Source organism: Oncorhynchus keta, chromosome 20 (genome assembly GCF_023373465.1).
Source record: "Oncorhynchus keta strain PuntledgeMale-10-30-2019 chromosome 20, Oket_V2, whole genome shotgun sequence".
Taxonomy (NCBI): Eukaryota; Metazoa; Chordata; class Actinopteri; order Salmoniformes; family Salmonidae; genus Oncorhynchus; species Oncorhynchus keta.
The window spans coordinates 5,762,310-5,775,770 of NC_068440.1; the positions used below are offsets into that span (position 1 = coordinate 5,762,310).

The 13,461-nt window shown below is 45.8% G+C and overlaps 1 protein-coding gene across 4 annotated transcripts in view; it reads left to right on the forward strand.

Moving 5' to 3' along the window:
* The window catches only part of LOC118399209 (exostosin-1c), a 79,707-nt gene continuing 66,246 nt past the window's right edge, over positions 1-13,461 (forward strand). For 2 of the 4 annotated variants that reach the window (XM_035795104.2, XM_052471923.1), the window contains exons 1-2: positions 1-175; positions 11,674-13,020. In XM_035795104.2, the coding sequence (XP_035650997.1) occupies positions 12,074-13,020 (947 nt within the window). In that variant the 5' untranslated portion in view covers positions 1-175; positions 11,674-12,073. Of the gene's footprint in view, positions 176-646; positions 1,252-11,673; positions 13,021-13,461 lie in introns of those variants that run through there. The other 2 variants (XM_035795105.2, XM_035795103.1) reach the window with 2 other exon arrangements.

Here is a 13,461-nt window from a genome sequence, read left to right on the forward strand (position 1 = left end):
TGTCTTTGGAACGTTGTGTATGTTAAAAAATGACAATATATCGCAGATATCCATATCCGGTATTGCAGGATAACGTGTGCGTGCATGCGGAGGTGATTTGCAAATGCTTGGCCGAGGAGTGAAAAGGAAATCGGCTGAGAGGGGAACTGCACTTTATTTTGACCCCCCGGTGAGGGTGAGTTCTCTGTCGGGAGAAAGCAGGCGGAGCGCACTGGTGATGTAGGCAGCCCATACCCGGGATAGAGTACTATGTCTGTATTTAGTCTGTTCAACAGCCTATATCAATGACTGTATGTTGCACTCCGGAAGTAATGGGATTATTCTCAATCACATAGTGCTGTATATGGACACCTGTTTATAGGAAATGTGGTGATTCTGCATGTGATATCGTGCTCAGTGTCCAAGGGCATTGTGCCTACTGTTCAATATTAATTTCATAAGGGTACGAGCATAGCCTATGGAGTGCATGCTCGGCTCAGCCTCATACTGTCACTGTTGACATATTCTACGAGTAGCCTATGAACCCAACCGATGGCAGCGCTTTGAATGATTGGTCTATTTATAGCCACCTCGAGTGTTTATTTCCCCTATGTATTGTTTCAATAGCTTCTACCGAATTGCATCAACGCCCTCGACACACTCGCGCTCCGATAAAGGGAATGACACTTGTCGTGACCCAGGGATAGGCTGCAGTCTATGTCTCATATAGGGTAAAGGACTGCTGTCACGTTGAATATTCACTGAGAGGGAATCATGTGAAATAATGTGCTAATTTCCTCTCTGCGGAGAAAGCGTGCCGTTGAATGTGGCTCCAGGTAGTGCGAACACCCAAATGATGCCACTGTGGAGAGTGAGAAAACTGTGATTGTAATCGCAGACATAGGCGGAGGGAATCGCCGTGGTGATTATTATTTTTATGGACGCGCCCGGTGTGTATGTTTGCGCGTGTCAGTCGTGTAACACAATCATGTTACAGAGCTCGTAAATCGAGAGGAGCGCCAGTGCATCAACTACATCGATGTATTGATCTACCCTCATGCCGCTAGAAAGGACGCTCAATTTGTAGGCAAACACAACGTGCCGCTGTATCTCGAGGAGCGTCAAGAGAACAGAAGCAAGCAAGCAATTACATATTTGGTTGACAACTATTGCTGACAACTCACGAAGATTACCGACAAGGACTAAATACTTGCTTTTGAAAGTGGATGAGACTGTCTGCATGTCATTCCCGTAGGACCGCAATAAGTACAGGTAACAACACAATAACCTAGCGGTTAGAGCGTTGGGCCAGAAACCGAGAGGTCGCTGGTTCGAATACCTGAACTGACAAGGTGAAACATCAATCGGTGCTCTTGAGCAAGGCACTTAAACCTATGGCTGTCCCTGTAAAACAACACATTTTACTGCACATATTGCGTGTATGTGACATTTTTTGTGTTGTTTTACTCTTACGCTGTTTACTAGTTTTCTGAGGGATATAAATATGTAGAACATGAGGAAGGTTGAATGCTCTGCATCAGAAATCTTCTAATATGGGTGTAATTTTGCATTTGTTGCAATAGAACGATGGCATTCGTAAATGACATGTTACATCTATTAACATAACATCATGCATGACCTTGTGTGTCAAAGAAATGCCATTGGCACATTTTGAGTTGTGACGATGGATGACCCTGTTTTTTCAAGGGGTAGACCCTCCGAGATGCCTTTCCTGCACACTCAGATTGGATACACTTGACAGCGCTATAAAGCTCAGTATACCCAATTTCAAGTGAGGTGTCACAACCAATTCTGTGGTGAAGCATTTGGTTGACAAATTTAAAGGGTGACATCCCCTGACAATAATTAATTTATGGTATTGACTGATGAAGCGCAGCCAAGGACGGGGACCTGGTCGGAACTGACGCCCCATAAATAATTAGAAATCAAAACACTAAACCTGTGGAATGATTTCACATTCACTGTTACCAAACAGTAATGTCTTTAAAGCGAGCTGAGGGATGGGCAATGGGGAAATGCAACCACACTCAAATTAATAGACTGCAAGGATTGATATCTAAATTAGTTTGAAACCATGGAGCTATACAGTGTTCGTTTGCATTTACATTGCTTACAAACATGGGAGTAAAACAAGCTTATATTTTGGGTTCTGATGGGGAATCACAGTTGAACTAAGCTCAAGTTCTATTCGTCAAGAATCAATACGTGTATTTATTCATTTGTACGTCCAGAAACTGATGCAGCAGACTCGATTCTCTTTCAGAATTCTAGATGCTACTTATTATCTATCCATATTAGGAGAACGTGGTCATATTAGAGAACGTGGTCTAGTAGTCTAACTGTATGCGTTGAAAGAATCGTCATGATGATTCTTTCAATCTGCATCATTCACACTTAATCTATGATTATAGACTCAGCTTGAATGTTCCAACCATGGTGTCTAGAGATATTTCTATGATTATAGAAGGCAGTGACTAGTTCCAACCCTCTGACAAGGTGTCTGCTCTTTACTCATTTATAGCATCATTCACATGGTTAATATATGATTATAGAAGGCAGTGCTAGTTCCAACCTGCATGGTGTTATATTTCTATGATTATAGAAGGCAGTGCTTTCCAACCTGCATGGTGTCTGCTCTTTATTATATTTCTATGATTATAGAAGGCAGTGCTAGTTCCAACCTGCATGGTGTCTGCTCTTTACGTTATATTTCTATGATTATAGAAGGCAGTGCTAGTTCCAACCTGCATGGTGTCTGCTCTTTACGTTATATTTCTATGATTATAGAAGGCAGTGCTAGTTCCAACCTGCATGGTGTCTGCTCTTTACTTTATATTTCTATGATTATAGAAGGCAGTGCTAGTTCCAACCTGCATGGTGTCTGCTCTTTACGTTATATTTCTATGATTATAGAAGGCAGTGCTAGTTCCAACCTGCATGGTGTCTGCTCTTTACGTTATATTTCTATGATTATAGAAGGCAGTGCTAGTTCCAACCTATGGTGTCTGCTCTTTACGTTATATTTCTATGATTATAGAAGGCAGTGCTAGTTCCAACCTGCATGGTGTCTGAATATTTCTATGATTATAGAAGGCAGTGCTAGTTCCAACCTGCATGGTGTCTGCTCTTTACGTTATATTTCTATGATTATAGAAGGCAGTGCTAGTTCCAACCTGCATGGTGTCTGCTCTTTACTTTATATTTCTATGATTATAGAAGGCAGTGCTAGTTCCAACCTGCATGTGTCGTGAAGGGCGAGGTACATCATGGCTGCAGGCTGCCTGGTTCTTGATAGGCATCATAGTGGAGGAATCAATGTTTGAATTATAGAATTGCTGGGCACTGCCATAACAGGTCACGGCACCCCCATAAAACACTGGCATCTCCTAAGCATACAAATCTTATCTTTTGTCCAGGCCATTCTCACACATCACTCCTTAGAGTCCAACCACACGGATAAGCATTGTGTTTTTCACTGGGCTCATTGTGTAGTCGTGAAATTGTCCTTTAGACCTGATCCAACATTACGTTTTACTTTCATCCCCGTAGTCAAGTTTATTTTCACAATAATCTGATCCCAGATCTGCATATAAGGGGGCATCTTCTGCTTGAGCCCCATGTACAGTGCATTCGAAAGTATTCAGACCCCTTGACTTTTCAACATTTTGTTATGTTACAGCCTTATTCTAAAATGGATTAAATAAATTGTGTCGAGGCACAGATCTGGGGAAGGGTACCAAAACATTTCTGCGGCATTGGAGGTCCCCAAGAACACAGTGGCCTCCGTCATTCTTAAATGGAAGAAGTTTGGAACCACCAAGACTCTTCCTAGAGCTGGCCGCTCAGCCAAACTGCGCAATCGGAGGAGAAGGGTCTTGGTCAGGGAGGTGACCAAGAACCCGATGGTCACTCGGACAGAGCTTTAGAGTTCCTCTGTGGAGATGGTTGTCCTTCTGGAAGGTTCTCCCATCTCTACAGCACTCCACCAATCAGACCTTTATGGCCAGATGGAAATCCACTCCTCAGTAAAAGGCACATGACAGCTTCTTGGAGTTTGCCAAAAGGCACCTAAAGGACTCTCATACCATGAGAAACAAGATTCTCTGGTCTGATGAAACCACGATTGAACTCTTTGGCCTGAATGTCAAGAGTCACGTCTGGATAAAACCTGTCACCATCCCTACGGTGAAGCATGGTGGTGGCAGCATCATGCTGTGGGGGATATTTTTTCAGCATCAGGGACTGGGAGACTAGTCAGGATCGAGGGAAAGATGATCGGAGCCAAGTACAGAGAGATCCTTGATGAAAACCTGCTCCAGAGTGCTCAGGACCTCAGACTGGGGACAAGTCTCTGAATGTCCTTGAGTGGCCCAGCCAGAGCCCAGACTTGAATCCAATTGAACATCTCTGGAGAGACCAGAAAATAGCTGTGCAGCGACGCTCCCCATCCAACCTGACAGAGCTTGAGAGGATCTGCAGAGAAGAATGGGAGAAACGTCCCAAATATAGGTGTGCCAAGCTTGTAGCGTCATACCCAAGAAGACTCAAGGCTATAATGGCTGCCAAAGGGGCTTTAACAAAGTACCGAGTAAAGGATCTTATATACTTATACTTATACTTATATTTGCTCAAATTTAAGCAAAAAAAAATTGCTTTGTCATTATGGGTATTGTGTGTAGATTGAGAGGGGAGGGAAACAATTTAATCAATTTGAGAATAAGGCGGTAATGTAGAAAAATGTGGAAAAAGTCAAGGGGTCTGAATCCTTACCAATTGCCCTGTAGATAGCATGATACGTTGTGTTTTATATCCCACATGATCTGCTGTGTGAGCAGCACAAGTCGATGCAGAGCTAGCAGCTATAGTTGTTCCAAACCATCTAGTGTGTTTGCTTAATCAGCCCTTGTGGCGTCGGAGTGAGAGCAGCATATTATTGAGACACATTTAATCAAGCCAGGTTGTAATTATCATTGAGTTTGGAATTGAAGGCGGTGGGAGGCTAGGCATGGGTCATTCAGGCTAGAGGTAAACATCTTATTAACCATGTAGGAGTCTCTCACAGACTCTCACCACATAGGGCAACAAGGTTGTATTGGGTAGCAACGCACAGCTAACAAAAAAATAAATAAAATAAAAATGTCCTCATAAAAATACCAGAGCTTAATTAGGTTTATGGTCATTACGGTCCTCAGGTAATCTCTACTAAATGGAACAATTCCACACTACTAGCTCACTGTAGACAGAAAGGAACCCAATTTCGTAACAGCCTTGGTCACGAATAAAACATGCCGCCTCCATTGTAATTTTTTTATTTTTTTTAAACAGAGCAAATAGAATCACCTAGAAGCACTTAATGCCTGGGTGCTTGGGCGTTGGTTGGACTGTTCCTGTTTTCCCTTTTTCCCAAAAGCACTATCTGAGATGACCGCAGTCACACCTCGACCACAACCTCAGTCATTTCTGGTCAGGTCTTCCCCACATAAACACACATCTCCACAAGCACACATTGCATGGCACAATACGGCTAGGACTAGGAGTGGCCCTTGGAATTGCCGCTACTGTTCTCCGGCCTCTAATGACAGAGTCCAGCGCTTAATTTCAGACTGGCTTCGCCTCTCACCTCAACACAAGATTTGTTTTTCTTTAGGAACAATTTCCCTGGACTAACGTATGTCCAGCTTTAGTCAAGCAACACACGTTTTGTGTGTGCACAAAAACACACACACACACACACACACACACACACACACACACACACACACACACACACACACACACACACACACACACACACACACACACACACACACACACACACACACACACACACACACACCCTACTAACTGAACACGTTGGCAGAAAACGGCCAAACAAGTAGCAGTTCAGCATTTGAGTCTCTGTGTAACTCTATCACGCAGATAGACACTGACTCAGGCATGCCGACTCTGTTCGGAAAGAATTGAGTTACTATTTTAAAATCAGATGCTGCTGGTCGAGTGTCTATTTATAGTCTACTTTATATACCTATGCAAATCCTTTCCGACGTAGTAGTGCCATTTCCTCATGTACAGAGGAAATGACTACTTCCTTCAGAGTCCAACTCAAGCTCATTTCAGTTTTCTCAATGCCTTCATACATATTCCCCACCCTGTTACACTTCTGTATTATTGCATCTGAGTAGCAGTCGACAGTTGCTGTAAACACAATTCCATCTACTGCTGATTCAATTGCATTTCCTTCAATAGCTGCAGAGAGACTAGTTTAGTCTTGTGGGAACAGCAGGCAAAGTTGAGGGTAGGCAGTCTTCGAGGTCCTGAGGGAGGCAGAGGAGGGATGGATGGATGAGGTTTGAGCAGGCCGCCGGTCCAGCTGTCACCGACACTGACTGAAGCTTGTGAACCAACAACAAAACCCAGAGATGAGGATGCAGTGTAGGCAGGGGAGGTAGAGACGTTAGGGCGAGGAAGGACAACTTGGAGTTTGATTGTCTTGCTAATGAAGAGATTTCACGAGGCACCTGGAAAGTTTATGGTGGGGCCTTTAATGCTCAATGCGAACACACAGGTGACACGTAGAAGTGCTGTGTATCAACACACATTGATTAGTCAGAGGAAGGAGTTTGCTGTATATTTCACTCCCTACTGCTTTGACGACCCATCTACTTCCTTGTGTGTTAGCCTTCCCACAATGCATTGCAGTATCCTCACACCTCTCAAGTGTCCTTCTTATTTGAATCCACTACTTACCTGAAAAGGCAAGTCACAGTCATCTCAAGTAGCCCCCAGAGATACCTTACTCTTTCAAGTCTCAATGCCTTCTTTTGTGTGACAAATGACCTTCTTTCACCCCATATCTCAAGGCTAAGCGGAAATATTTCACAGATACCTTCTTGAGTCTGACATCAACATATTGGCGGTGGAACTAAAAACGAATCCATAACCCTTCTTTACCATATGTGTCAAAGCTTCCTGTCAGACCAGTGATCAACCATACAAAAGATGGAAGGAAGGAAGGACGCAGTCTAAAAGCTTCCAACCAGAACCCTTAAGGTTCCCCTCTGTCTGAATCCTGTACTTTCCCTCAGGCTCCTCAACAGGCCATGTGGCCTTTCTCAGTGCTAGGCCCTACCATACTGATCCATTCATCATTGATCTGTGACAGTGGAGCCACATACTCTCTTAGTAGGAGTCTGGCTGCGTAACTCCTTCTCCAAGGTGTGTGTTTATGTGCATTTGTGTAAGGCTGTTACTGGCCAGACATGTCCGGGTTTTGTATTGGCCAACATTCATTAGCGCTCCCAGCGCTGTGCCATCTCCCAGCGCTATACCATCTCCCATCGCTATGCCATCTCCCAGCGCTATGCCATCTCCCAGCGCTATACCATCTCCCATCGCTATGCCATCTCCCAGCGCTGTGCCATCTCCCAGCGCTATACCATCTCCCATCGCTATGCCATCTCCCAGCGCTGTGCCATCTCCCAGTGCTATACCATCTCCCATCGCTATGCCATCTCCCAGCGCTATGCCATCTCCCAGCGCTATACCATCTCCCATCGCTATGCCATCTCCCAGCGCTATGCCATCTCCCAGCGCTATGCCATCTCCCAGCGCTATGCCATCTCCCATCGCTATGCCATCTCCCAGCGCTATGCCATCTCCCAGCGCTATGCCATCTCCCAGCGCTATACCATCTCCCATCGCTATACCATCTCCCATTGCTATACCATCTACTGCTACACTGCTGTTTTCATTTACACAGTACAACAAACAGGATGGCGATTGGGGTTCTATTGTTGCCTTGCATAATGTTGACAGTTGGTAATCGAGATTACTGATCGATGTGGAGGGAATTAGTTGACAGGTCAGGGTTGGAACCAAAATGTTTTTCCAATCATTCTGAGCAAAACCCCTATATCTTGGGAACAGAAAATTGACATTATTTACCGATTCTCATGATTTCAGAATAACATTTTTGTTCCGGAACACTAGAGATCACTTTCGTTCCGGGTTCTGTTTCCATTCTTCAAAATCGCTGTTTGGTTCTGTTCCCTGAACCGGTTCCAACCCGTAGCTCAGGTTGTCTTTTTTTCTGTCAGACTGGATATATGTCTTAGCCGTGTGAGAGTATGCTGAGGTAGATTGAGTTTTACTTCAGCAGGAGAGGCAGGGGATATAAAGCAGAAAGGAAAATCAATGTCTTAACTAAAGGAGCTGGTAAATTATTGATGAGGACAATGTAATGGGATCCCTAGTGTCTGTTTCCTTACAACTTTGTCTGCTTGCCACTGTGCTGTGGGAGAGGAGCTTGGCTGAGCCAAAAACCAACACCCTGATTCTCTATGGCTCTCAGTGAGCTCACCATCTGAGACTACCTGAATACATACATACATACATACATACATACATACATACATACATACATACATACATACATACATACATACATACATACATACATACATACATACATACATACATACATACATACATACATACATACATACAGTATATTACAAAAGTGAGTACACCCCTCACATATTTGTAAATATTTGAGTATATCTTTTCATGTGACAACACTGAAGAAATGACAGTTTGCTACAATGTAAAGTAGTGAGTGTACAGCTTGTATAACAGTGTACATTTGCTGTCCCCTCAAAATAATGCAACACACAGCCATTAATGTCTGGAACAGCTGCCGTGGCACTTTGGTCATGCGGCCAAGTGGCTGCGTGCGCACCCCGAGGTTGAAGTTGCCCGAGTAGGTTTAGACCACAGGCACCTGTACGAGGAGGTCAGGCAGGCAGAGAGTCCTGCGCCCGTAGCGGGCATCTCGTCAGTGGTCTGGGAGGGAGTGCAGGCGCGGGGCCTGGACAACGGGCTCAAGGACCTGAATTGGTTGAGCCTTCATAAGCGTTTGCCTGTACTTTCCATCTTGTACCGGTATAGTTTGGTGCAATCCCCCACCTGTCCAAGATCCTCTTGTGGCAGGGAGGAGACTGTGCGCCATGCCTTCTGGGACTGTGCCTTTGCCGGACTAGTCTGGGCTAGGGCACGGGTGATGCTAGGTGTGGTTAGGAGTGATTTTGTTTTGACATGGGCTAGGCTAGAGAGAGGCGTAGGGAGAGCAAAGGGAACGGATAGGGACAGGTTTCTGCTCTGGCTTCTCATGAGTCTCTTTAAAAGGGACTGTGGGAAGCCAGGAAGAATTTAGTCAAGACAGGGAGAGATTGGGGGGTGGAAGGGATAGTGAGAAGGGTGGAAGGTGATTTGAGGGGGAGGATGAAGAGGGAGGAGAGGAAGTGGGGGAAGCATGCGGCACGGGAGAGGTGGAAAGGGGGTTTAGGGCTGGGAGTGTTAGAGTGAGTTTGGTAAGGGGATAGATTAGGGAAGGGGAGATAGGGAAAGGGTTAGGTATGACGGGGAGGGACGATGCTCCCCTGAGGTTTGTTTTTGTTTTGTTTTTGGTGATTTGGTTTTGTAAATATAAGTAATTAAGAATGAATGAGAGATATGATTTTGTAAAGTGTGAATGGTATTGATTGTAAATAAATTATTTTAATCACCTCATGGCAAAAGAACTCTCTGAGGATCTGAAAAAAAGAATTGTTGCTCTACATAAAGATGGCCTGGGCTATAAGAAGATTGCCAAGACCCTGAAACTGAGCTGCAGCACGGTGGCCAAGACCATACAGCGGTTTAACTGGACAGGTTCCACTCAGAACAGGCCTCGCCATGGTCGACCAAAGAAGTTGAGTGCACGTGCTCAGCGTCATATCCAGAAGTTGTCTTTGGGAAATAGACGTATGAGTGCTGCCAGCATTGCTGCAGAGGCTGAAGGGGTGGGGGGTCAGCCTGTCAGTGCTCAGACCATATGCCGTACACTGCATCAAATTGGTCTGCTTGATGGCTGTCGTCCCAGAAGGAAGCCTCTTCTAAAGATGATGCACAAGAAAGCCCGCAAACAGTTTGCTGAAGACAAGCAGACTAAGGACATGGATTACTGGAACCATGTCCTGTGGTCTGATGAGACCAAGATAAACTTATTTGGTTCAGATGGTGTCAAGCGTGTGTGGCGGCAACCAGGTGAGGAGTACAAAGACAAGTGTGTCTTGCCTACAGTCAAGCATCGTGGTGGGAGTGTCATGGTCTGGGGCTGCATGAGTGCTGCCGGCACTGGGGAGCTACAGTTCATTGAGGGAACCATGAATGCCAACATGTACTGTGACATACTGAAGCATTGACACTTTGGGCCCAATTTGGACATTTTCACTTAGGGGTGTACTCACTTTGGTTGCCAGCGGTTTAGACAATGGATGTGTGTTGAGTTATTTTGAGGGAACAGCAGATTTACACTGTTAAACAAGCTGTACACTCACTACTTTACATTGTAGCAAAGTGTCATTTCTTCAGTGTTGTCACATGAAATGATATACTCGAATATTTACAAAAATGTGAGGGGTGTACTCACTTTTGTGATATACTATACATACATACATACACAAATAGTCACGAGGCCTGCATACAGACACCGCCTGACTTACACATGGTTGCACATAAACACAGACAGAATGAGTTGGAAATGTATGTTTCAGTAGTCATTCAATTTACATTCAAAGGTAATTCTGTAGTGTCACAATACACTGGTCTAATGAGACAATGCATTGTTGATCAATATCACCCGTCTGTATGGAGCACGATAACAGGAGCAAAATGAAGGGGGGGGGCATCAATTCTACATGGATGTAGAAGGTAGAAGAATGAGCGGGAGGGAGGGATGTAGAGATGGGGAGGAGAAGAGAAAGTGAGGGAGAGCAGGTGAGACCTGAAAGCTGCCTTTGTGTGGCGGCTGGCAGGAGGAACACTGGTCTGCTCTGTGAGGTGTTCCAATACACACCACAGACACACACACTGGGGAGTTATGGCGGGGATGCTTTGGCAAACATACGGGGTTGCTGTTTTCAAATGTAACAAAAAGTCACTCTCTCCCCACCCCAAGATTAACAGACATTACACTGCCATAAAGTGGCTCTATTTTCCCTTACTTTACCCATCTCCATTTTGAAGTTGCTAAACGGCTCCCCGTTTCCTCCTCCACTGCATTTCAACTGTTTCTGACGCTGTTCAACCAGAGCTTGAAGTACGTGATAATATCAGAGCTGGCTGCTTGATGTTCGGCATACTGAAACCAAAACGCCACGGTTCCAGGACTGGATGTCAAAAGCATAACCAGACCAAACATTCAAACTACTTTGACCATTTTCAAATATAGAGTGGTGGTATGTTTAAACTTTGAGAGTCAATGTTTTTTTTTTTTAATGTCTGTCTCACCAGAACTGTCTGCTATCTGAACTGAACTGAGCGAGGTCTGTGTTTTGAAGAGCCTATGATTTCATCTTCAGTTCGGGGGGGGTTAGTGACTTTTTATGTGAATGAAATGACCACCGCTGTGCTAATTTATTGCTGAGTGTGTACACGCTTCATACTGATAGTGTATGTTTTGGTTGATCCAGTATATCGGCATGTTGGTATGAGCGTGTGTTGTGCATTACATAATGGTGTGAGACCGTGTTCCTTGACTTGTTAATGTGCATCGTGCTGCTGGGCTCTGGCTGTGCTGTTAAGTGCTCCTCGGGTTGTGTACTGAGCTGTGATCTCATTTATTTGCGTCCTCAGGAGAGACCCGGGAGACAGCGGGCGCCATGAGGCGGCGAGGAGGGCTTGAGAGAGAGGAGACATCGTCCTTCATCATCCACAGCATCGGGCAGTGCAGGAAGTGCACACACGCACCACAGAGACGGTCTAGCAAGAGACAGGCTAACGGCACCCGAATCTGAGCGGGAGAAACCGGAGAGAGTGGCTTCAACTTCCATTTATTTATCCTCAATGGGCTCAAACTGGATGGGACCAGACTTGGAAGTGACGATGTCCAAGTTACCACACCGTTCTATATTAGACCCTCCTTGTTAGACCTTTCGAAATAACTCGCCCACCGCTCTGAGGCTTAGAACTGAGGGGCAGAGAGAAAAAGAGAGGAGAGTGATAGAGGAAGAGAACGAGAGGCACTCTGGGCCCCATGCAGGCGCGTAAGAAGTATGTCCTGCTGGGGCTGTGTGCTTGCTGTTGGCTGCTGCTCTTCTACTGGGGAGGCGGGGTCCAGGTCCGTCTCTTCAAGCTGCTGGGGCGGCCAAGGGGTGAGGTGGTGCGTCCTTGGCCCAACTGGACCGACCGGGCCTTCCTGCCGGGCTATGCCCAGCTGGAGGAACTCCAGACGGGGCCAGGTTCCGCCGAGTCCCCCCACCAGCGTCACCAAGCCTGGACGGGCATCTATAAAGACAGTCGCTGCCGCATGGACACCTGCTTCGACTTTACGAGATGTCGACGTAGAGGGCGGGACGGGTTTAGAGTATACGTCTACCCGTCGGAGAAGGGCGAGCGCATATCGGAGAGCTATCGTAAGATACTGATGTCTATAGGCGAGTCGCGGTACTACACCACGGACCCTCGCGAGGCGTGTCTGTTCGTTTTGGGGATTGACACTCTGGACCGAGACCAGCTCTCGGGGCAGTTCGTGCCCAACCTGGACGATCGTATCAAAGGTTACCCGCTCTGGAACGAGGGACGGAACCACATTGTCTTTAATCTGTACTCGGGGACCTGGCCCAACTATAACGAGGACCTGGGCTTCAATATTGGCCAGGCCATCCTGGCTAAAGCCAGCCTCAACACGGAACACTTCAGGCCCGGGTTCGACGTCTCCATCCCCCTGTTCTCCAAGGAGCACCCCCAGAAGGGGGGCGAGAGGGGCTGGTTGGTGCGAAACACAGTGCCCCCACGCAGGAAGTACCTGTTGATGTTCAAAGGGAAGCGGTATCTAACGGGCATCGGGTCGGACACCCGTAACGCCCTGCATCACATCCATAACGGGAAGGACATCGTGTCCCTCACCACATGCCGTCATGGGAAGGACTGGGAGAAACACAAAGATGCCCGCTGTGACCATGACAACCTGGAGTATGAGAAGTAAGTCAGGATTTGGCATTCTGCCAAACTTCCAATTCAGTTAGTCACTCATTGACAACAATGCATGACTAAGTGAAAATTCGACTTAAGTGGAAGTTAGGATTCTCCCCTTAGGGATAGGTTATTATTGTGAGGTGGTGTCATAACTTGTGTTCAGTTTCATCAGGAATACACGTTGGGCTTGTACTTGTATTGCTTAGTTTTGACTTGTTCTGGCCGTTTATTGCGGCTCTTAGATTTAAGGGTTTTATGAGTTTGATTTTCACTCATCTAAACTGAGGTCTCCTTCTGGATATCATCTGGCTTTTACAGTTACTGTTCCAGTTATCATGTTAGGATTATTGAGTGTTGGTTGCGTGTTGTGTTAGATTTAAAGTATAGAGTGTGGTCCTGGCTGTGTAAGGTCTTGGTGACGAGTTTACACCCCTTTTTTAAAGCAAG